This window comes from Delphinus delphis, chromosome 11 (genome assembly GCF_949987515.2).
Source record: "Delphinus delphis chromosome 11, mDelDel1.2, whole genome shotgun sequence".
Lineage (NCBI taxonomy): Eukaryota > Metazoa > Chordata > Mammalia > Artiodactyla > Delphinidae > Delphinus > Delphinus delphis.
The window spans coordinates 77,428,650-77,453,840 of record NC_082693.1 but is presented as its reverse complement, the minus strand read 5'-3'; the positions used below and the strand labels follow the sequence as shown (position 1 = coordinate 77,453,840).

Sequence of the window (25,191 nt, the reverse complement as noted above, 5' to 3'; positions counted from 1 at the left end):
TCTCCCACAGCAACTCGTGCTTCCCACACCCCCTCGCGGCTTCTTCACCAAGCATGTGAGGGGCAGAGCTCCAGGTACCCCACGCTACTAGCCCGTGATAGCGATGTGCACTGTTACCCTTAACCTTCTGACAAGGGGTATCTTGAGTTGATCTATGTTGAATACAGTAAAGCCTCATTGGTTCAGGCTCTATTAACTTGAAATAGGTGACCATTTGGGTACTTAATGTTTACTTCTCTAGTCATTTCTTCATAAATAGGACAAAGTTTTATCATGCAGTTGTGATTGTAAGAATGATCAAAGCGTTTAAAAACATTTCAAGTAAACACATGGCTTTAGAAACACTCGTTTATATAATCATCCACTTTTTCTTTATGTAATCCACTTTCTTCTGTAATTTGTTCATTTCCTAAAAGGTTCTAATAGACACCACTGACTGGCTTCCAGGGCTGTAAACAACAAAAATAATAGTGACAGCAAACATTTATTGAAAGCTATAGATTTTTTTATACATTTGTAATGTGAAGAATCAAAAACTTTAAAACTTTTTAAAAAATTACATTATTGGATTTGGTCAAAATGCATCCATTACAAGAAGGTCCCTATAGTTGTGTACAAAATGACAAGTCCTGAGCTCTGCTGTGAAGCTCTATTGCAAGGGTTGAGAAGAAAACAGAAGAACACTCCTCCTCAGAGGAACCTAATGCATTCGAAGAGCATCTAGAAAGACACACTGTGTGGGGAAAAGAAAAACTATTTGCTTATTATAGATGGCTACATTTTAGCTTAGTTTGTGGCATTTGACTTGGATTTCCCACTCCCCCCCGCAATTTTCAGTAAATATAGTTTAAGAATTGAAATTTGAAAAGTAGAAGCACAATTGGAATTTTAAGCCATGTCTACCTATTTGCCAATCTGCATTTCCCCACAAAGGCATTTCTGTGATACTCCATCATATTAATCTGCAGAATATGTATAGAAAATCTTTGTGAAGTAATTTAATCCTTTGAGATTATCATCACAAATGGTTTACTTGCTTATACGTCCAGGTGCACATGTTAAAATAAGTGAATCCTCTGGGTTTTTCAAGTGGATAAACAAAATACAGAAATAGATTTAAGTGACATCATTCTGGTAAACTACTAAGGTATTTTAACTTTTAATATAACTGTATTGACTTAAACAGTAGAACAGTGTGCTCTTTCCTTACAGATCAATCATTTTTTATAGATGACTTTTCCTTTAGCTATAACATAATCAATTAATTCGTGATGGCCTCCAAACTGGTAAATCAAATGCTCCCATCTAGAAAGAAATCAAACATAAACGGATACAAGTCAAAATTATCACTCTGTCAATAAATGCTAATTTCAAAATACATTCTCTAAAAATTTTTTTACACTTAGTAGTTAATATTTGGGCTTTTTAAAAAATGGTAGAGTACTATGATAATTAGTCTATGATAAATCCAATATTGTTTAATGATATTAAGTATTTGATCTTAAAATATTTGATTCACATTAGAACAATGACTCCAGATCAGTGCTTCTCAAACTTTAGCATGTATCTTTTTCACCTAGAAGACTTTTTAAGACAGAGATGCTAGGCCCACTCCTGGAGTTTCTGGTTTGGTAGACTGTCCAAGAGGCCTGAGAAGTTGCATTTCCAACAAATTCTCAGAGGATGCCCTTGCTGCTGGGACTGCACTTTGAGAACCACTGTTCTGGGCTAGCAGTTGGCAAACTGTGGTCTGTGGGCCAAATCAGGCCTGCTGCTTGCTTTTTATTGTTCTTGAGCTAAGATAGTCTTGTTTGGGGCTTTCTAAATTAGGACTTAAAATGAAAAACAAAGACAATAATATTCTGTGACATAAAAATTATATAAAATTCAAATTTCAATGTCCATAAATAAAGTGTTATTGGAACAGTAAAAAAAAAAAAAAAATTTGCTTCAGTTAAATGATGCATGAGTGGTAACACCAGCATCACTCTCGATAGAGACAATGGCTTATGACCCTTGAGAGTAGAATTATGATGGAGACACTCTCTTCTGTTGAACATGAGGTCCAAGGCCTGGCAGAGGCTTGCTAGGGTCCAGACACCATAGGATTCACAACTTTAAGATTTAGAACAATAAAACTCAACTTGTTACTCTGGAGGCCCAGGAGGCAGCAGGCTGTGAGTGAGTAATACAAAACAAGAGGCAGGAAAACTGAAGCAAGGCTTTTGGGATCCAGCAGGAATGAGAAGTCAGAGAGGTAATGAATCAGAACCAGGATGACAAGCCAGAGCTGGGACCTGTGTGGCCCAACACAAGCAGAAAAGGTCAGAACCCAAGAAGAAAAACAAACACAGGCCAGAGGGCACAAGTCCAAAGTCCAGGTAAACAGAGCAGAAACCTGGAGATCTACGAAAGATATAAGATGGATGAAGAGACCAGAAAAGTTGGTCTACCCTGCAGTTTAGGACCTGGAGGGAGACTTTTTGCTTAGAAAGGGGTGACACTAAGAAGACTGGGTAGCTGCTGAGCTTATACAGAGCCTGACACTAATAATCAGTGGAAAAGGGATTTAAACCAAGTCTCCATATTACAGTGGGCATACAATAAAATGGCTCAGCTGGGAGAACACGCACCTGGATGAATTGATGATAATGAGATCTCCCCGTTTGCCTACTTCCAAAGATCCATGAGTGTGAGATTTTCCCAGCGCATAAGCGGCATTGATGGTGGCAGCGGCCAAGGCCTCGGGCATGGACATTCTCATGTTCACACAGGCCAGATGCATGACCATCGGCTAAGACGGGAAAAGAAAAGCATTGGAGGAAAGCAACAAAACGGCAGCTGCCACCTAGGACATTTCTCAACACAGCACAACAAATAATGATAGTTAAATGTATAAGTGGAGCTGGCTAAATCAGTATGAGAAAAGTGACATTTACATTTACACGTAAAGATCCTTATGCTTTGGGAAAGATTCGTTTATTATAGAGATTACTTACCCACCCACCCCCTATATGTATTTAATATTTTTTATTACTTTTCAAGGCCACTTACTGTGTACGATGAAGCTCATCTCCACATTTACTTACTAAAACTTACTAAACTTCCTTGAGCTTATGCAATTCTGAGAGGGGAAATAGGTTACTGTAAAACCACAAGGCCCAGAGGCTGCATCAAAGCATAGTATCAATAGAACCTTCTCCCTTCTCTCTCAGCCTGGAGGCATTCAAGTGGCACAGAAATACCCAATTACACTGCTGTCCACACTCTTTTCTTGTTTCACAGGAAAATCTTTTCAGATCTTTGAAACATTTTAACAGTTAGTGAAATATTTTTAAATTATTTATATGCTTCGTAGAAGTTTCATAGACTATGAAAGGCATATTAAAAATAATTACCATTGCAAAACAATACGCATTAGGGTTGAAATCGCTGCCCAGAGCGACTATTACCCCTTCATCTAACATTTTCCTGGCTCGAGGTTGCTTCAGTCTAAGGAGAGGGAAAAAAATGATGTCAGTCTCTAGAAGTGGAACTTTTGAAGAACAGATATTCAGAGTTGAAGCAGACTTAAAGATATCCAACCCCTTCGTGTTCTGGAACAAGAAACAGAAACTCAAGCTTAAGCGATCAGTGGTGGCGTCCAGCAGAAGCCCAGGACTCCTGATTTTTATCAGCCTGCTTTTGAAATCACTTGGCTGTGGCTAGCTTTTTAAATTTGGGATTATCATGACAATCTTTATATATATTCAGAGATTGTTGCAAAGGAAGAAAACTTAAAATTGTTTTCAAATGTGATAAACTTTTTTTGACTCCCAAATATAAACAATGAGGTTTAAATAATGCTTTTTAAATTAACATTTTACAATTTTTTGTTCATATCTCTCCCTCTCCTTTTTTTTGGGAGGGAGAGGGGGTCTCAAACATTATTATAGGTCCTTTAAATTTTTGAAGGCCCAAGAAACTAATATGTAACATATTTGTGCTTCTTCCTGGATTGGGTATCTCCCTGACCTCCTTACAAGCTTTTTGTTTGTTTGTTTGTTTTTGTTTTTGCGGTACGTGGGCCTCTCACTGTTGTGGCCTCTCCCGTCGCGGAGCACAGGCTCCGGACGCACAGGCTCAGTGGCCATGGCTCACAGGCCCAGCTTCTCCGCGGCATGTGGCATCTTCGCGGACTGGGGCACGAACCGTGTCCCCTGTATCGGCAGGCGGACTCTCAACCACTGCGCCACCAGGGAAGCCCTTGCGAGCTTTTTAAAGTAACTGCTCTAAGAGGAAGTTCAGAGGCCTGCCTATCACCAGGTTTTACTGGAACAAACAGTTAATTTTCCTGGCAGGTTGGGCTTTCTCAGACAGGTATTCTAAGGGGGCCTGGGCTCATTCTAGGGAGGCATCCTGGAGCTGTTAGAAACTATGCCAGTGTTTGTTCAAGTCTTATAATGTTGGGGAAGGTGGGTGAATAAAATCATTTGTGCTAAGAAACTGTAGGTTTATAGGCAAGATTGAGGCTTAGTGGAGAGAGGGGCTCAGAGGAGCCTGAATAAAGTTTGGTCAAGGAGAGACCTCCGCTGGAAAGCCTTCCCAGTCACCTTGTTGGCCCTCATTTCCTCTGGCTGCCCCAGCACCCCACACCCCTCCATTTTAGAAACAATAGCTATTGTTTCATGACAATGATAGTGGACTGGTACTCAGCCATTATGAACCTGTACTGCCCAGGAGCTGTCTTTAAATAAAGCTGCTGAGGGTAACCCTGACCCCTCCTTTGAGACCCTACTCTAGCCTTAAGTTCAATTTGATTGATCGGTTGGTTGTAAAGTATTAAGACTATTACACCTGCCCCTCTGCTGGCAAGTCCAGCAGGGGCTAAGGATCACTGAAAGGATTATTTCTTTTTCTTATAATTTGTCCCAGCACCCAGTCCTGTCTCTGGCTAATTAATATTTTTGATTGAATGAATGAATGATACTGTTATATTCTAGGAGTGTACTAAATATGGCAAAGAATGGAATAACTTTATTATTAATAATAATTATATTATTAATAATAATTCTGTGCTCAGAGTAGGTTCTCTTTATGTTTTATACAAAGTCCACCGAAGTTTGGCATTCGAGGCTCCCCACAAACTGAGCCCACACTTCTTTAAGGCCCTCTTTCTCATCCCTGCCCTACCCAATACTGCACTCGAACCACTGGGGTTTTCTATTTGTACATTTCTGAGTCTGCCGTTCTCCTTGCCTAGAATATCCACCCCTCCCTGAAATGCATTCATATTCCCAGGCCCAGCTCACCTCTCACCCACCCATGCTCACTTTCCCTGGTCACTCAGCCAGAAGTGATTATCCTTTTCATTACCTCTATAGGTATTACTGTCTATTCATTTATCATGTTTCATATGCTTAGACTGCAAATTCCGTGAAGGACCATGTGTGTCTTATTCACCATTGTGTCTCTAGTACCAGAGTGCCTGGTATTAACAGCTGATTGATTATGTTTTGTTAAAGGAATTCTTTAATTTTTTATTATTGTGTTTTCATTGCACCTCAGTTTTATTTTCTCCCCAAAATACAGGGACTTCTTGGCAGCTTCAATGAAAAGCATATGGTATCTAACACATGGAGATCAGTAACACTTGCCTGGTCGTTAATTCAGCCAGAGTCATTCTAAAACCATCCCATTAGTGAAAACTCTGTGCCAGGTACTAAAGCCTCAGAGTCATCCTTGAGTCATTTCTCACAGTCCACATCCCACCCATCAGAAAATCTTGTTGGCTCCGCCTTAAAACTATATCCAGAATCCAACTCATTTTTATATCCCTCTGCTACCACCTTGGATCCAAGTCACCATCATTGCTTGCTAGGATATTTGTTAAGACCATCCTAACTGGCTTTCCTGCTTCTACCCTCAAGCCCCTTAAAATATATTCTCTTCCTAGCAGCCAGAGGGATGTTTTAGAAAAATAAGTTAGATCGTGTCGCCGTGCTTTGAACCACTCTCAGTGGCTTCCCGTGGGCTTGCTGTCTGCACCATGAACTCAGCCCTTCAAGAACTGCCCCTCTTTCTGGCCTCGTCTCCTAACTCTCTCTGCCTGGCTTGTGCCTCTCTGGCCTCACTCTTGCTGTTCCTCAAATACTCTCAGTGCATTTCTACCACTGCACTCACCATCCATCCACTCAGAACACTCTTCTAGTTATCCCGGCTCCTTCCCCCAGATATGGCTTGCTCCCTCACTTCCTGGAGGTCTCTGCCCAAATGTCCCCTCCTCCAAAAGCCTTCCCTGACCACCCTAAAAACACAGCACCCTCCCCTCAAACACTCTCTATCCTCTCGTCTCACCTGGATTGTTTTCACAGCACCAAGCATCACCTGACATTTTCTATGTTCGTTGGTCGGTTTGCACATTGTCTGTCTCTCCCCATTAGAATGTAAGCTCCTTGAGGACAAGACTCTGTTTTACTTGTGGCTGGATCCACAGTGCCTAGAACAGTGCCTGACAAGTAGTGGGCCCCCAACACGCGTGTTGAATACAGAAATTAATCAAGGATTGGGGTACAGAGGTGACACTTGCCCTTGTAGCATTCCCAGTCTACGACAGGCAGTTTCCAGGACCACTTAAAATAGTGTTTCTCTGCTAGGACAATGCATGAGAGAGGTGGGTGAAGCAGAGGTACAGAGTGAGGAAAGGGTAGATGTTAAAATTTCCCTGCCGGTAACTCTGACGGCCTCCCCTCCCTTTCCCGAACTACTTAAGGAGGAAAAATATATGTATGTACAAGGCAGTAAAATTATAAAGGGGGCTCCAGATAAACTAAGGCGAATGTGTCCTGAATAAATTTAAATATTATACACAAAGATGCATAAAATAATGATTAAAAGAAGCCCTTGAGTGGCATAAGGCAATGGTTATTCTGGAAATGAGAGTCAAGAGAGTTCAGGGCGCAGCGGGGAAACCTGCAGGTTCCTCCTGATGGAGAGATCAGAGAAATACAGAAACAGAGAAGCCAGAGAAGAGCGTGGCTTTCTCTTTGGTTGCCCCTGTCATCCAAACAGGATGTTAAACCCATCTTGTGGTGATGGCACGTGGCAGCAGCCACTGGCATAGGGACAAAGTGCAGACTTTTAATGCTGAACTGCCCTCCAGCACCGCAGGTCTCAGATTTTTGCTCTGTCTTAAGAGATTCAAGGTGAGTTAAAGGAATCCTTTTCTTTTGTAAAAACTTATTCCTTGGGTGGTGGAAAGTTAACCAGATTAAGTCTTGATTGATGACTCTGATGACTACTGAGATTTGCAAGAAAAGCAGCTGATCATACTGAGAATAGTTATTAATGGATATTTCCTGACGGTAACCTACATTATGTCTACTCTTTAAGAGAATAGTAATAAGAGAAATGTATAATATTTTATATATATAGGTGTATAAAATCATAATAAATTTGAAAAAAGCACTGCAATATTCCTTTCTTCTCCCTTATAAAAGTTACTTGAACCTGTTTTTCCAATCCCTCAGGCAGAGTTTCTCAATCGCAGCACAATTAATGTCTTGGACTGGATGATTCTTTGTTGTAGAAGGTTTTTCCGTGCACTGTAGGATATTTAGCAACATCTCTGGCCTCTACCCACTAGATGCCAGTGACACTCCCTAGTTGTGACAACCAAAAATGTCTCCAGGTACTGTCAAATATCCCCTGAGGAGCAAAATCACTCCAACTTTGAGAACCACTGTCCTAAGGCCATAACTGCGGAATCACGCCCCTCCCCACAAAAAACCATGTATCACAACCGCAGAGAAAGCACCCAGTCCTAAGAGGAAATCAACTGCCTCTTGAACGCTGGACCTTCTGACCACAACTTCGGTGGCTGTCATGGAAGTGGTTCAATGAGTCAGGAGACCTCAGGTCTCATATTTGAACTGGAGCAATGGCTGTGATAAAAGATGGACTACACGGACTCAATCCATTGAGGGCACACAGCCAAATCCCTGGGGAGATGCCACAAAATACACTTAGACATCTCCTCTTTCCTCCCACTCCCAGGATTTATGAGGATTATGGTCCCCACTCGTATCCTCTTAGAAAGCAGCTCATTCAGATTCAGAATACTGTGAAATATCCCTAATATCTTATGCATAAGTATAAAGCCTTTAAAGTATAAAGCCTATATCACTATTTTCTAATTATAAAAGTAATACATATTGATTTTTAATTGGAGAATTCCAAAAATGAGGAAGAAAGAAAATGAAAGCGCCACTCTCGCCAGTAATCCCACCACTCAAACACAATTCGGGTCTAAGCTCCCTCCTCAGGGTAATTCATTACAAATATCATACCAGTATTAGCATCTTCCATGAGCTAAGTTTTCCTGATCTGCATTTTTTTTTTTTTTTTTTTTTTGCGGTACGCGGGCCTCTCGCTGCTGTGGCCTCTCCCGTTGCGGAGCACAGGCTCCGGACGCGCAGGCTCAGCGGCCATGGCTCACGGGCCCAGCCACTCCACGGCATGTGGGATCTTCCCGGACCGGGGCACGAACCCGTGTCCCCAGCATCGGCAGGCGGACTCGCAACCGCTGCGCCACCAGGGAAGCCCCTGATCTGCATTTTTAAGGGATTTGTAAGGGTGATGAATATTTGGGCATCTTGGAAGTTTGTGTCTCCACAGCTTATACTTGCAGCTCTCATGCTGGGGGGAGGAACAACCTCACCTCAGCATGTAGGCCGTGGTGGGCAGGAGGACAGCAGAGCACCTGGCCGCTGCCATGGCAGCAATGCCTTCATCACTCACTTCTTCCAGGTGACTGATTGCCTGGGCTCCCAGTTCCACCCCGAGCTAAACAGAATGGGCAGAGAGACAGAGAGAAGTTTCACCAACAGCAACAACAAATCAATAACGTGCCAGCAAATGGTTTTCCTGCAAAAATAAACAGCACTCTATTATTAAGATTTCTTGCCAACTACCTCTCACGAGCACAAGCTCGGTGATCTGAAGTCGGCAGTGTGGTGAAGTGGATCCAGAGATATTTAGGAGGAGAATTGGGAGGACTTGCTGGTTGGCTGAAATGCAGTAGGTGAGGGGGAGGGAGGAGTCAAAATGATATCCAGGGTCTCGACTTAGGCAACAGATGGATAATGACGTCATTCATTGGGGCAGGAAACACGGGACAAGATTTGGACGTGATATTAAGAGATCATATTGAACGCGTGGTGGTCGAGACACATGTAGACTATCTACATCTGTATTTATGCCCCAAGGGCAGTTGTTTATGTAGCTCCAGGGCTTAGAGGAAAGAGCTAGACCCCCAACTGCAGGGATCTGGTGCGTCTTACTGCTGAATTCTCAGTGCCTAGAACAATGCCCGGCACACAGTAGATACTCAACTATTTGTAGAAAGCATGAATAAATTAATCTGGAAAAGACACATAGATGTGAAAATCCTCCTGTGGCTATTAATGGTATGCTCCACTAAAAGCCCTCTGGATGCTGCCACAGAAAGACCCTAGAAGCTACCTGTGAAATTAACAGACTGAGCTAGGGTGGCTTTGCGTGCCAATCAAAATAGGTTGTGAATTTAATGAATGAGATCACAGAGGTACTTCTTTTTTCTACTAGTATCACCAGGAGGAAATAATAAAAGTAAATGATCAGCAAAAAAGTCTGGGATTCCAAGGCTCAACCGCACCAACCTGCACATATCTCAAACAAGTTTCCCCATTCTCTATCTTTTCAGATGTTTACTCCTTCCTTTGAACAAACTCATTAAGTTTTCCACAGCACGAGGGTCGACAAAGGAAAAGCAAAAGGTCACCCATACCTCAGCAGCCTTCATTGGGTGGAGTTCATCCCCATGGAAGTTAATCTGTAACCCTATATCTTTCCCACTTTGAAGAATCCTTCTGGTGGAATCGAGATCAAAGACGCCCTTCTCACAGAACACATCTATATTGTCAACGTGTATTTCCCCATTTCTGCCAAGTTCCTTCAGCTTTGGGAGGTGGTTATTGATGATGTCATCAGCGGCTTCAGTAGCAGTTTTTCCTCTGAGGGAAGAAGAAAGTGAGATTACCGTGGGCAAGTGTTTTTTTTGTTTTTTTTTTTAAATTGGAGAAAGGGTTTTTTTGGCACTTGGAGAATCTGAGAAATTGTAGGTAAATGACCCCAAGCCTCAGAAAGGTAAAGAGAAGATCAAAGCTATAACTCAGGCCTCTTAGCAATCGGATGAGCCTACATAGCAGAGGTATTGATAAGACTTCTGTATACACTGACCCTATAGGCAGAGACTCAGATGGTTCATCCATTCTGGCACATCTGGGTTGCCTTTGGGAATGCCTGGCTGAAAAACTGCATCTTCTTGTCAAGGACACGTAGAGGACATCCTGGATGCTTCCCTGACAACCCAACCGTGAGCCCCTTATCGGGCCAAGCTGTTTCCCTGACTTTTTCTTCCTCCACACTGTTTCTAGGAGCATCTGCCTAAGGCTTTCTGCCTCATCAGACATAGGGGAAGAAGATAGTAGGAGGCCCTGAAATTCCTTCTAAGATTCTGGGGTAGTTATATATGAGAAAGGTCTGGGCTTTTGAAGTCAGACACAGAGCTGCGCCACTTGCTAGCCGTATAACTTTGGACACATGATGTAGACGTCATTTGGCCTCCTCTGGGCCTCAGGCTTTACCTTCGGGGATCAGGATCAGACCTCAGAGGCTCACTGGCAGATGGAGAAATTTTCTGTAAAACTTTAGCCTTGTGTTTGGCACACAGAAGGCTCTCAGCAAAAACCATCTGGGTGGGTAGATAGAGGTGGGCTCTGAGGAGACACGTACTTACATATGCTGTTTCTAATTCTCGAGACAACCATATAGGATAAGCGTGTTATTTAGCTGGTTTAAAGATAAGCTATTCATGTTCAGAAAAGTTAAGTGATCAAAACTTAACTCAAAATCACCCAGCTGGAAGTAGCTAAGCTAGACTCAAACCCAGGTCTGGTGTCCCTCCAAAGCCTGAGACTTTTCTGCCATGTCACATTGTCTTTCCTACTAAAAAAAAAAAACAGACTATAATAGACAGGATATCCCAAAAGTCTTAGTGCAGTTTCAAGCCATAATAACTTCAGAAGTATAAATGCTAAAAACATACAACAAACATCATTGGAAATATTAAGTATTTATATTTCTTTTCTACTTAGTTCTGTAAATTTTTCATAATAATTTCAATGTTAATTTTTTTAGTTCCTTTGATTAAAGATGGTAAATGAAATAGTAACATTAAAATTTTCTTTGTCAAAGTTCACAGAACTAAATAAATGTACACATTTTTTAATGATTAACCTTAAAAGATTTAATTAACTTATTAATATGGCTTAATTAAATGGGCTATTTATGCGATTAAACCATTTTTGTAAGCCTGCAGCATTTATTATCTAAGTTAGTTATCACAACTTAAAACTAAGACTCTGGAGATGCCTGAGAATTTTCAGGTCCTGGGTTTCTTTCGGATCGTTTGGCTCTGGGGCTGCAGCCTTTCTGATCTAGTAATTCCGGGATGGATGAGACGCAGATGTAGAAGGGGAGAGAATTCTCTACAGCAAATCCATACAGGAGGAACTTTCTAGGTAAAGAGGAAAGCTGAAAAAAACATTTACAGCATTAAAACAAGAATGGTTGCTGCTGAACAAGCAAACAGATGAACAAAAATAAAAACCTCCCTACGTCATCTTGACGTCAAGATTTGATCTACCTCCCACGGGGTGTTACTCAATTCCTGAAGTGCCTTTGGGCTCACTGTCATGGGAAACTATTTGAATTAATATCTGTCATTTTAAAGGACCTATCAGGGGAATTTCTTTTTGTTAACCAAGAGTTTTGAACATCTCCTCTTCCTTCACTATTAAGGGACTTGCAAACGAATGGGTCTGGTGGGGCCCGCCTTCCTAAACCCATGTGTGTGAGATGTCTGAAGGTTGGAATCAGAACACCTTTCCAAAGGCTCTACTGGTCCCTCTGCAAGAGCTAATGTGCTGGTGCACCTTCACTCCCTGGAGAACACAGCCCCACTTAGGCACCACATGAGCCCTTCTGCGTTCTCAGTACCCTGAGTTAAACCCCGGTCCCTTCGGCTGAGGTTACTTTGGCACCGAGTGAGCCCCGCAGTAAGTGGCTGAGATGCTGATGTCCAGCTCCCGCCGGGCGCGCTCAATCACGCGTAGCATCTTGAGCTCCGTCTCCAGGCTGAGGCCGTATCCGCTCTTGCACTCCACCAGCGTTGTCCCCGCCCTCATCATGCACCCAAGCCGCTGCTGGAAGGAACTGAACAGCTCCTCCTCCGAGGCCTGGCGCGTGCGCTCCACCGTGAAGTTGATCCCTCCTCCAGCCTGGTGGATATCCATGTATGTGGCTCCTGCCAACTGAACACACGGTTCACCCTTAGGTCTGCAAAATGCAGGGAGGTTGCAGGCAGCTCTACAGAACCTACGTACAGGGGTGATATTCGACATGACTGACAATCGATACGGCACAGGCACCAACCGATCAGGAAGGATGGTGGGGCACCATCCTTCTGGAAGTCCCTACTCTGCCAGGGTGGTGGGGAGTTGCAGGGGTCAGAGGTGTTTCAGGAAGGGACTGGGATGGCAGAAATGGGAGAGGTGGGGAGGACTTGGGGCCTCAGGCTAGCGACAGTTTACCAACAGGTACAAAAGTATTTCGGTATTTTAACAAGCCAGTCAGTCTCGGTGTGTACCAGCTAGTCTCGGTACCTATGAGAAAGCAAAGCTTAGGCGATTAGGGACCTCACTGTGGTTATTCAAGTCCCCACTAAGAGACCCAGAGCATTTCCACCCCTCAGTATCTGGCCACCTAGAGTTTCGGGCCTGACCTCTGTCACTCAAGCAAATAAAGAGGCTCTTTCTGGGATCCCACTGGACCCCTGTTACTCTGGGCAGCAGGGAGTGTGGTGCAAACAAAGTGTGCCCGCCTGCGGGGCTCCCTTAGTCACACCCTTCCCTTCTGTTCTTAATTCTGTCACATTCAAGTTATTGCAAACTTGAGCTTTTAAGGAAAGTTTCAATGGTTTTATAATAAATGATCTTTGTTCATTTCGTGTTAAAAAAAAAAACAACAACACCTGATGGGTTTGGCCCTTTTTGCATCACTTTCTGCATCATCGAATGAGAGAATTGGACCGTAAATCTCTAAGGTTGATTTTTGGCTCTGAAATTCAGTGATTTAAGAAAGTCTTAAAAACAGTTCTAGATTGTTGAAAAAGGCAGACAATTTTTGAAGACATTTTTTCTTTTTCTGAAATAATCCAATTTAGCTGTTAGGCTGCCCTGGTTTTTAAAAAACAGTGTGAAGAAAAGACACGGAGGGAACAACCTGAAAAGGCTACGTACTGTAGGATTCCAAGTCTACGACATTCTGGAAAAGGCAAAACTATGGAGACAGTAGAAAGATCAGTGGTTGCCAGGGACTGGGGCGAGACAGGGATGAATAGGCAGAGCAGAGAAGATTTTTTGGGCAGTAAAATTACTCTGTATGATACTACAATGGTGGGGGCATGTCATTACACATTTGCCCAAACCTAAAGGATGCACAACACCAAGAGTCAACAGTCATGAAAGCTATCAACTCTGGGTGATGATGATGTGTCAATGTAGGTTCATCCACGGTAACAAATGTACCACTCTGGTCAGGGATGTTGAAAATGGAAAAGGCTGTGCTTTGGGCAGGGGCCAGGGAGCAGTGGTATATGGGAAATCTCTGTACCTTTCATTCAATTGTTCTGTGAACCTAAAACTACTCTAAAAAATAAAGTCTACTAAAAACAAGGAAATAAACAATGTGAAAATGGCTCAAACCAGGGATTTGAGGGTTGACTGCAGCCAATTAATGACTGACAAAGACTACAATTTATGTTTCTTAATAAGTTTCATTTTTCTGGAAAAAAAGTGGGAACAATATAAGACATTTTATTTTTGTGATTAATAATATGTTTTTCCAAGTTTGACCCCAATGAATGGTGATTTTCAAACTGTTTCCTGGAGTCCCTTCAAAGGCTACCGAGGGATGGAATGAGGAAAAGAAAAGAGAGGAGAAATTAGTGAGCAAAGCAGGTCAGCTCTATTTTAAAAGGAGGATTCGGCAGCTAAAACAGCTTGAAAACTATTATACTTGAAATGACTGACAGCCCTGGGCACAGTATAAAGATTTGGTACCAAGTTATAAATTGGTTAATTTTGTTGTCATTGATTTCCATAGTCCAAGCCAGTAAAAATATCCGTTAAAAAGACACGTAAACATTTGTTGTAAAGCCTAACAGCCTACAAACTCTAGAAAACCACATCTATATTTGTGCTTTATTTTGATTTGCTATTGTTTATTGCAGTTACCTTCATCGCAAACTCATGAACTCTTTCACCAGCCCATACTGGATGTGTGTGTGCATCCACTAAACCTGTAATCAATAAATCAAATCACGTTTAAAGTTAAGAAACAGAAAGCACTTAGACAGCAGGCAGACTCTACTATACAGTTCTTAGGAAAGCACGATGGTGGTCAGCCATCTTGGAGGAGGGTGGAGAAGGGAGAATTTGTCTGAGTGGTTCCAAGAAGACTCCCTGCATGGTTGGTCTAGAAGGCTCTAATGGAGGAGGGTGACTCAACATGATGAAAATATCCCCTAAAGAAATACAGCTCCTTTTGCCCAATAAATCCATGCTCACCAAGCAACCTTTTAAAACAGGATGTCAAATCTATTAGCTGAGCAAAACCAAGGAAGAATCTGGGTGTGAAAAAGAATAATACTATCCCTACCCTCAACTTTGAGCAGGAAAAGTATAAAATCAGAAAGATGAATCTTTCTTTAAGAAAGAAAAATATTTTAATTAAGGAGAAACTATAAAATGGTCACTTGAAACTTTTGTTTATCCCAGTACAATTTGGTAAAGTCCATCCTTCCAGAACATTCAAAGTGCCTTATAGATTAAATGGCTCATTAGTGGTTCTGATCGGAGTAAAATCAAAAGTCCCTACCATATATTCTCTACCATATTCTGCTCTTTCTCCTGAGGTTTCACCCTGACTTTCTCTCCTGACCCCCAAGGGCCAGATAGTAGAAGCTCTGTCAGATGCGCACAGCACACAAGTATAAATCCTAGCCTCTGTGTTTGCGCAGAACTCAAAATTTGTGAAATTTGTTTCAGAGGATTACATAAAGCCATAAAACATAGAAAATGTAGGAGATAATGGTTAATAAACTGATTCTGTTATCAATCACTGAAGATACAAATGAACTTCAATGAAATCTCTAGGGTTTCTTGGTTTATGTTTTTTCACCTGCAGATGGGTCCTTTGTTTCATACTCTATACAAATTTAGAGTATATTCTGGAATTACAGAGAGCAATTTGCTCTCTTTGCCTCCCCTATGCCATGGATTAATGAAATTCTTCCAACAGCTTTTGAACCCAAGCCCAGCACAGCTGGTTCTCTTCAACATATGAGTGGGAAGAAGTGGAGTGAATGAATGGGTGTGACTCCCAGCTTGCCCTTCACCTGTTTAGACATCTTGGGTAAGATATTTCACCCCTAAACATCAGTGTTCTAATCTGCAATGTGTAGATAATGATACTTACCTTCCAGGGCAGTTCGGTTTCATTCAACATGAAAGTGCGTTTGTAAAGCAGCTAGACATTTACTAGTAGAAATTCAATAAATGGTAGCTATTATATTTTCATATCATTGTGAAACCTTGTTTAAAACAAGCTACTACTCTTCCTCTTTACACTACTAAAACTGCTTTCAGGGCTTTACTGAAAAAGAGGTTAATACCTGGCAAGATGCATTTCCCGGAACAGTCAATTCTTTCTTGAAATGTTTCTTCTGAAAACTGTTTTTGGATAGCATCAGCAGGACCGATGGCTTTTATGAACCCATCTCTGAAAAAAAAATCAAGAAATTATGACTAACTTTGGGGAAAATATTGTGAAAATTTTGACCAATGATCACATTATTGATGCCTTTTGGTGTCAGTCAATATTTATTGTATTTCCTTCTCGAGTGTGTGTCTTTGGAAATTGACTCTAGCCACATGCAAGGCAAAAAGTCAAATCAGGTGTAGCAGAGATTGCTAATTGTTCCCCAAGATCAATGTTCCCTTTTCCCACAGTGCTAGATTCCTAAATTTTAGCTGGAGGCATGACCACCCAGAATAAAGACCACCTTTCCGCATCTCCCATCAGCCAGGTGTGGCCACGTGACTAAGTTCTAGCCAATAGGATCGTTTTCTCTGCCTACTTCCTACTGGCTGGAATGTAGACACCATAATGAGAGATGGCACAGCAATCCTGGATGCTGGAGTGCCTGTGAGCAAGAGGGCAGTGCTCAGCTGAGCAAGACAGTAGGGGTCGGGTCTGGATCCTCCGTGGAGTACGGCCATCAACTAGCTCTAGGCTCCTACATCCATGCAATTCTGTTAACTCATTTTAACAAGTTTTTGACAGTAACACTGGGAATGTTTTTATTTCTTTGTTAATTAAAAACAAACACACACAGAGTCCCTAAAAGCTGGGCTCTTACACAACCCTAAGCAGATTCAGATAAGGGATGAGACTTGTGTAATCGCAGTGCCATGGGCTCTCCAATTCAGATGGGCACCCAACCCCCATTACCACTCCAAGTCCACCCTTCCAAACTTTGGCTGTTCTTTTATTCTCAGAAGTGTAAATCAAAATAACTGAAAATGTCCTCTCTTTCTGGTGGCTGAATCTTAATTATCTATCACCCCAAACCATTGCCATCTGAACGTTTTCTGTGGTTCTCAAGCTTTGGGGTGCAGACAAAGTGGGTGGGAGACGTGCTTTGTAAAAATTCAGATCTCAGAACTCCACCCATAGAGATCCTGATTCAAAAGACCTGGGGATAGGTGGGGACTGGGTGGAGGGGATTGGATGAAGGTAGTCAAAATGCACAAACTTCCAATTATAAGATAAATAAGTACTAGGGATGTAATGTACAGCATGATAAATATAATGAACACTGCTGTATGTTACTTATGAAAGTTGTTCAAAGAATAAGTCCTAGGAGTTCTGGTCACAAGGAAAAAATTTTTTTCTACTTCTTTGAATTTGTATCTATATGAGAGGATGGATGTTCACTATACTTACTGGTAATCATTTCAAGATGTATGTAAGTCAAATCGTGCTGTTCACCTTAAATCTATACAGTGCTGTATGCCAATTATATCTCAAGAAAACTTGAAAAAAGAAAAAAGATCTGGGGATGGGGGGGGCGGCATCAGAAGTCTGTCTTTAAAAAAAAAAAATCTCAGGCCGTCTGAGTCAGGTGGTCCCCCGTCCGCACTTCAAGAAGCATTGGAGAGAACCCCTACGCCTTCAGATTGCTGCAATTATATTTTATCAGCAGAAGCGGGATCTTGACGCTCCCCAGTGGGATGTGCAGCTTGAGAGAGGTTTCTTCAACTGAATGACAACCGGAGGCGGCCAAATACATTAGCAACAGGCGCCTAAAAGGCAGGCGTGCCAATGACTCCCTGGGTGCGAAAAGGCTGTTACCGCGTTCCCCTCCACAGCGCACAAGTTACAGAAAGAGCACCAAACTGGGCCTTGGCTGACCAGTGCCCCACAGCACACGACCCGGGTCGCCCGCAGCTCCAGAGCGCGCGGTCACTTACGTGCCCACCACCAGGCTGGCGCCCTCCAGCACCGCCAGGCTGCGCAGCGCGTCCCGCGCCAGGAAGCGCTCGCCGCGGGCGCACACCAGCACCACTTGCCGCGCGTTCTCCAGCAGGAGGCGGTGGCCGTCCGCCATGTCGCTGCGCACCGCAGGTCTAGCAGAGGCTGTGCGGCTCCTGCCGCTGGCGGCCGGCGGTAGAGGGGACAAGTCCGCAGGCGGCGCCGCCCCGGGGCCAGCAAGGAGGGGTGGGGCGGGGGCGGGCGCTCGTAGCAGCTGCCAGTCCAGACCGCCAGGGATGCGCGCCTCCCCCCACTACGAACCGGCAAGAAGAGTACCAGCAACGAGAATGATGATTAGTAATAAACGTTATAATGGAATCTTCTCTTTCCTGTTCGCTTTGTTCATGCTCTGGGTAAATGTGGTAGAGAGTCCTGTCCCTACTTTACAGGTAAGGAAACTGCGGCTCTGCGGAGGGGAGAGAGAAAGGCGGGCTGCGACGATCACGTGACCTGGCGGAAAGGAGTCACCGAGGGCAAGGGGGCCCGGAGTGGGCAGAATGGGGGAGGAGGGGGACCTGGGTAGGGGCAGGGGCCGGAACCTGAGACAGAGTCCCGGGAGGGGACAGAGTGGGGAGAAACCTCTGACCAGAAACTCGCGGCAGCCTGGGACTCGGGGGGCCGCCCGCAGAGGGAACCCGGGGATGGGGAGGAGAGGGAGGCGGGGGGGTGGGTCGCTCCAGGGTCCGCGCGACCGCGAGTACCGCGCACTTTGCGGTTGGCCCGCTCCGCTCCCGGATCCACTACCACACGGTCCCCGAGATGAAGGAGGAGCAGGGCAGGGGAGGATAGAGCCGAGACTAAAAAATCGATTGGCGCCTTCGCTCATCTTCCCCTATCCTTCCGCCTTCCTGAAGGATAGGTTGGAACGGCTCCTGAATGCAAACTCGTCGAGGTAAGATTGGTTTCAGCTCAGTGTCGCCCACCGCAACTGTATCCGGTGGGGCCTGCCCTCACCGAGATTGGAGACCGAATTAAGTTTGTTTAAAGAAGATGGTCTGTAATTCTTAGCCACATCTCTTCCTGCCTGTCAGTTGCTGCGAATACACTGGCAGGCACTGGGTTTTGAGTTTCTCAAATATTTTATTTTGTTTATACACTTTTATTAGAAGCTCTGTGTTAGGCCTTTCAGGACATTCAAAGATAGGAAGGCCCTTTCCCTGCCCAGCAAAAACTTTACAATCAAAAGGAAGACACTTTATGGACGCAAATAGCATACGACAAAAGAAAGCTGCGGGCAGCAAAACCACAAAACCTAAAAGTCCATTTTTTGTCACTATAAAGCCATTTAAAAACGAAGAACAGAAAGCAAAAACGCCTTTAAATGAACACAATAAATACGAATATACTTAAGCTTCATATTACGGCCATGAAAGAGACAGATCAGACAGGTAGGAAAGAGAGAAAAAGAAGAGGGGGGGAGAATTAAATAGATAATGTGAATAAAAGAGACCCTAAAGGGGAAAAAAATTCATAGATTACTCACAGCTCAGACACACAATCAGAAACAGATGTGTGTCTTTCACAGTTTTAAAAAGAAAGGTATAATATATACAGAGAAATAATACTATAAGAGAAGTATAAAATCCAAACGGAACTTCTTGAACAACCATAGAAACAGTGGAAAATAGAAACACATAAAGTCACTAATTCATAGAGAAATATTAACATTTTGTTTATAAAATTTCTGCTAAAGACTTGAATCTGCTACATTTTGCAATTATAGGCATATTTGCAGATGTTGCAATTAGAGGTATAAACTAAGCACGGGGTGAAATTATAGGCACATAGAAGGCTGTGGGGTTCAGTAAACTTGTCGTAATCCCACTTCTGTAACTTATGGGCTATTTGACCTTGGGCAATTTACTTAATTTCTCTAGCCTCATTTTCCTCATCCATATCATGGGAGTAATTGATTCTACTTTATGGACTTGTTTGAGCTTTAAATAAGATGAAATGTAAATCACTCGGCCCAGTGCCTAGCTCTAAAGAAGTATTATTATTATTACTGTTAGTTTATTTTAATCCTGCTATTTGCCTTGCTGGTCAATTAAGTTAAAGATTTGATTTCAACCAACAGTCCTTCAAAGAATATACCATGTTCTTAAAGCGTACAAGCTCTTGGTAAGTCTAAAAGAAATCATACTTTTTCTTCACGGGAATTTATATCTGTGGGTGAACTGAGTGTATCCAATTACAGTCCAGATAGACAACATTCCCCAAAAAGCTCCTGCAAACAAGAAGTTTGCAGAAGCAAGAAGGTTAAGAGTGGACTTCTCTCCTCCGGTCATTGTTAAATAATTATAGAGGGGTGAGGATAACACATTTTTCCTCAGAAATAACCAGCATCCCTGTAGCACTTTTTGGTTCACAAAGTACTTTTCACATCATGGGACTCAAATTGGCTATTTCTTTCCCCTACTCTTCCTTCCTCTTGAACTCCAGTAATATTTTCAGTTTGCAAAAGGTGCAGTCAGAAATGTCAACAGAAAAGCCCATACCAAATAGCTAGCTTGACGCCAGCAGGTCCTTAAAGGTCAAGCTGAAGGTAATTTCCTCACCGTCACGCTCTGCTTCTGACCTAATGAAAAGAGGCGGGTCCCAGAGTAGGCCAAGGACCTAGAGGCTCCCGGCTTTCCTGTAAATAAAAAATTGCTAGTGCTGGTCTCCACACACTATCCCAGGACACAGTTCACAGCCCTTTCTCCTAGTATTTGTCCAACTGGGCCGGAATGAGGTGGGAAAAACTTGAAAGGCATTGAGTCTGAGAGAATCTGTCTAAATCTTCATTTGCACGTGGGGGACAAACAGAGCTTTCTATCTCCTAATAGGAGAATCTGCAAATCCATTTTCATTGAATTGTAGAGAGAGTTGTCGAGAAAATCAAACACAAACTGCTTCAGATAACATGTGCTAGATATTGCTACTGTGAATTCATTTAGAATTGGTCTAGGACTTTAGGTTTGGACATTATAAAACCCCATTCCTAGGGCTTCCCTGGTGGCGCAGTGGTTGAGAGTCCGCCTGCCGATGCAGGGGACACGGGTTCGTGCCCCGGTCCAGGAAGATCCCACATGCCGCAAAGCGGCTGGGCCTGTGAGCCATGGCCGCTGAGCCTGCGCGTCCGGAGCCTGTGCTCCGCAACGGGAGAGGCCACAGCAGTGAGAGGCCCGTGTACCGCAAAAAAAAAAAAAAAAAAAAAATTCCTCTTTCTCCACTTCCACAAAGATTGGAATAATAAGAATCAGCCCTAAGGTGAGTCAGATTCCCAAATTTGTATGGATATTGGTGGTCAATTCCTCTCAAACGACCGGGTTTCAATAACTTTAATTCAGGGTTCCTTAGGAAAGCTAGTTGTCACTTACCTCTCCTATTCTTTTCAAGTGCTGTGGTTATTCACAAGACAAAGTGGACCAGAAAGAGGACAGATCTGGATATCTACTCTGAAGAAAGTATAAGCAATTATCTCCCTATCAGTCTATCATCAGTAGGCACTTCCCATACATTATCTGTGCTTGGAAATTGCAACAAGGCTGTAAGAAAGGTATGAGTATCCACACTTGATAGAAGCAGCAGCTAAGGTGCACTGAGTTTACTCGGGTAGGCCTAAGAGAAAGAGCTGGGTGGAGTCAGAGGCAGGATTCAAACCTGCCTGTTCCCAAAGGCCAGGGTCTTTCCACAGTGCCATTCGTGCTGCCCCTACGATGACACGCATCAAAGGACCTGACTCAGTCTTTTATATAATGTGGTAACCACGTGTGATTGCATAATGTTAGAATAATGCAAGAATTAAACCAACCTGCATGGTGTTCACTTGGAAGAACAGTATATTTTATACCCACATCCCCTTAGATGTCTAATATTGATTCTGTCTCTGTTGATGGCAACTCCATTCTTTATTTCCTGGGCTCTTTATCTCATACCCCACATCCAAACCACCAGCCAGTCATGTAGTCTCTACTTTCCAGATATATCTAGAATTTGAGCGCCTCTCACCACTTCCACTACTATCCCGAGACCCCATAAGCTCTTGCCTCTCGATGGCTGTAACCTCCCAACAGGCCTCCCGACTTGACCCTCAACCTCTTCTCTAGTCTCTTCTCAGCTCAGCAGTCAGAGTGATTCATTTAATGATCTTTATTCCACTGAGTAAATGACCTACAGGGCCCTTGTTGTCTCTTTGACCTTGGCTGTCACTCCCCTCCGTTCACTGTGCTTAAGCTCCACTGGTTTCCTTGCTGTTTCTCAAACACACCAAGTATCTTCCCTCCTTAGAGCGCTTTCTCCATGAGCTTACACTTACATAACACTTACTGTGCTCCTGATGCTGTCCAAAGGGCGGGACATATGCTAACTAACTCCCCTAACAATTCCACAAGGTAGGTGCTATTCTTACCATCTCTTTTGAAAGAGGGGGAAATTGAGGGGTGAGGATGAAGGAGCATAATGAGAGTCCATGCTCTTAATCACAAGCCTGTAAAACTGATGGCTTGCAATCACACACCACCATTTTCAATCCCTGGTTTTCTGAGCTCTTTATCTTTTTCATCCATCAGAAGTTGGATTTGTACATGTCTTTTACATGTGAATTTGCACGCATTTGCTGTGCAATCCAGCAACATTTTCCCTCTCATTTGGGTACAGAGCCTTTGTTTAGTCATTCTGCTATTTTTATTTTGCACAACGAAGACATTCACCAGCTTCTACTTATTTTTCCTGGTTGGTACACCATATTGGTTTAGTTCGGGAACTTTATAATCCCTTCCTAAGCATAGCTGGTTCTCTTCTTCTCCTTTATGGTCATCACCAGCCCTTCATTAATCAATAGGGGGATTAATACATATGGAAATATAGAAGTATAACAACTTCTAGAGACCACTGATTCTCTTTACGTGTGCTATGAATTACCCAAGAGATGAAGTAAGAGCAGACGTCTGCTATTAGCAGTTGGCTTAGAGGAAAGAGAACTTCCAGTTTTTCTATGAGTGAAAAAGTGCCAGAACCTATGGATAAAGGTGTTTATTGCAGATAGACTTTGAGGATAAAGGGAATGAGAGTAGGGATGAGGAAGGGAGTGAATTTAAATAGAAGAATTGAAGAGGGGGAAATGTGACAAGAAAGAGGTGAGCAGAATCTTAAGGGTGGGGATGAGTGCTGAGCATAAATTTAAGAAAATCTCCTGCAAATCTTTAGTATTAGCCATCCAAATTGCAAATACATCAACCCAACAGATTGTTATCAATTTTTCACCAACCTTGCTTTTCTACCTGTCAGAATGAACCTAATGGCTGTGAAAAAACTTCAGTAATCTGGAAAAGTATAGTATCAATGTTGTAGGTTTTTATTAATATTTTCTCTTTTATACGCTTTAATATATTTTTTTTCTCCTGTTCATCTTTGTGTTTATAGTCACTAGAAGTGAAAACACAGGCTAATGAGTAATGATTAGCACCTGGTAGCTCCCGTTTACTGAATTCATCCCGTATTCTAGGCATCCTGCTTGGTTGTTTATGTACAACCTCATTGAATCCTCATGAAAGCCTTAAGAGGTGGAACTGTTATTCCCATTTTATGGAAGGAAACTGAGGCTCAGAGATGCTAAGGGATTAAAATGTAGGCTCCATGAAAACAATGGTTTTTATCTTTTTTTGTTGTTCTTTTAAAAAAAAATTGCCCTCTCTCCAGCACCCAGAACCGTGCCTGACACACAGTAGGCAGAAATATATTTTGAATGTTAAATGAACTTGCTTACATATCTGTAAGTACCAAATCAAGATTCAAAATCAGATTTGTCCACTCCAAAGTCTGCATTCCTGATCATCTGCTACAGTGCTGCTGGGACATTTGGGTCTTAAATGTGACTCGTTGAGATTACGGAGGCTTATGTCAATATTTAAATGGGCAGGACTTCCCTGGTGCACAGTGGTTGAGAATCCGCCTGCCAATGTCCAAGGGGACACGGGTTCAAGCCCTGGTCCAGGAAGATCCCACATGCCGCGGAGCAATTAAGCCCGTGTGCCACAACTACTGAGCCTGTGCTCTGGAGCCCCGGAGCCACAACTACTGAGCCCATGTGCCACAACTACTGAAGCCCGCTCACCTAGAGCCCATGCCCCACAACAAGAGAAGCCACCGCAACAAGAAGCCCGTGCACCGAAACGAAGAGTAGCCCCCACTCACTGCAATTAGAGAAAGCCCGCGTGCAGCAACGAAGACCCAACACAGCCAAAAATAAATTAATTAAAACAAAAGTATTTAAACGGGCAACCTGAGATAGGATGTTTTGTCCCATTGTTCCTGTTGTGAGCACACCCTTTTATATAAACTCCTGAATACCTTTTTCCCTCAAATGAAAACATCATTGCTATTTTTTTCATTGTAAAAATTACATAAGCTCATTGAGAAATTTGAATGATACAAAAAATATATATAAAAATCTGGACAAGGATTAGCGTGAGGCAAGTGAGGTACTTGCCTTGGGTGCAAAATTTAAGGGGGAGGCAAAAACTCAGCAATCAGAATAAGCAACATTTTAATTCACTATTGTAAGAAATTAAAATTAATGCAAAAAAATCCACGATGAATAAAATATCAAAATTTTAAATAAAGACAAGATCAGTGGGCTGGGACGAAGGTGTGGCAAGTAAGGCACTCACTCTCAGGGTCATACAAGTACAGAAGCAGATCCATGGTTCCGATTTCATGAGGTTTGCTTTGCTTATCACTAGAAGTAAAGGTTAATTACAAAAAATTTTTTAAATCCTAATTAGAATGAGGGGAAAAAAATCTAGAAATGCTTACTAACCAATTCAGCTGTGAGGTCATGGTTTTCTGCATGTGTTCTATAGTTTGAAAGTATCCGATATTGAGAAAAGATTCAAGAAATGGGAAGCCTGATTTTTTTTAATGTCTACTGGGGAGGTCCATTTGCTCTCAAGTTTTCAGTTCCACAGAACCAATCCTTTCAAATCGGTGGAATCTCCAAGAGACCTGCATTTTGAGCAAGACGAGATCGTGAAAATAAAACCAGAACACTTTCCAGTCTCCTGTTTGTGAAGTTTATGTTTAATCAAGGTTGAACGTTCCGATCTTTGTGCTCAGCTTCATATGAGAAGGAATTGAAAACTGGCACAATCCTTCAGACAAAAGAACTTGAAGTTGCTTGTTTAACGAATTAGTAATGAGAAAAGGGCTTGTTGCACATGATAATTTTATATACAATCACTATTTTAACACATTATTTTCGTATATTAGAAATTCTGTTAAACTTTTTCGCTTGGGCAGGAAAAATTTATGAACACAGCATGAAAATCTACCAAAAGTCTACTTTTTCATCCCGAATGAAGAATCGTTCATACCTGGGCCAAATGGGAATCTTCGCTGACACAGGTGGTACCTCAACTGAAAAACCGGGGCTAGATCCCACTCTTAGTCTCAGATTTACAGAAGGTAAGGCTA

General features: G+C 42.7%; 2 protein-coding genes across 4 annotated transcripts in view; one reads left to right on the top strand and one right to left on the bottom strand.

Annotated features, from left to right (window-relative positions):
- Positions 1-465: 465 nt before the first annotated feature.
- AMDHD1 (amidohydrolase domain containing 1) lies at positions 466-18,103 on the bottom strand. Of its 2 annotated transcripts, XM_060025410.1 has the most exons (10): positions 17,676-18,103; positions 15,815-15,921; positions 14,376-14,440; positions 12,115-12,392; positions 10,258-10,338; positions 9,806-10,031; positions 8,699-8,823; positions 3,399-3,492; positions 2,634-2,794; positions 466-1,305 (listed from the first exon to the last, which is right to left on the bottom strand). In XM_060025410.1, exons 1-10 carry the CDS (start codon positions 17,810-17,812, stop codon positions 1,218-1,220), a joined length of 1,362 nt encoding a protein of 453 aa, XP_059881393.1. In that variant the 5' UTR covers positions 17,813-18,103; the 3' UTR covers positions 466-1,217. The 2 variants fall into 2 exon arrangements, with proteins under 2 accessions (XP_059881393.1, XP_059881394.1); XM_060025411.1 differs by lacking the exon at positions 10,258-10,338 and having other exon boundaries at positions 17,676-18,100.
- Positions 18,104-18,334: 231 nt separating this feature from the next.
- Positions 18,335-25,191, top strand: part of CCDC38 (coiled-coil domain containing 38) — a 41,458-nt gene continuing 34,601 nt past the window's right edge. For both annotated transcript variants that reach the window (XM_060025412.1, XM_060025413.1), the window contains exons 1-2: positions 18,335-18,628; positions 25,018-25,182. In XM_060025412.1, the coding sequence (XP_059881395.1) occupies positions 18,613-18,628; positions 25,018-25,182 (181 nt within the window). In that variant the 5' untranslated portion in view covers positions 18,335-18,612. The remainder of the gene's footprint in view (positions 18,629-25,017; positions 25,183-25,191) is intronic.

What these genes read in the sequence shown, in the direction of transcription:
- AMDHD1 (XM_060025410.1), bottom strand. Translation starts at nt 17,812, where the DNA reads ATGGCGGACGGCCACCGCCTCCTGCTGGAGAACGCGCGGCAAGTGGTG. An exon ending in CGGGAAATGCATCTTGCCAG is followed by an intron (nt 14,441 to 15,814) that starts GTATTAACCTCT and finishes TATTGATTACAG; the next exon opens with GTTTAGTGGATGCACACACA. An exon ending in ATGCGTATTGTTTTGCAATG is followed by an intron (nt 2,795 to 3,398) that starts GTAATTATTTTT and finishes TTCCCGTCTTAG; the next exon opens with CCGATGGTCATGCATCTGGC.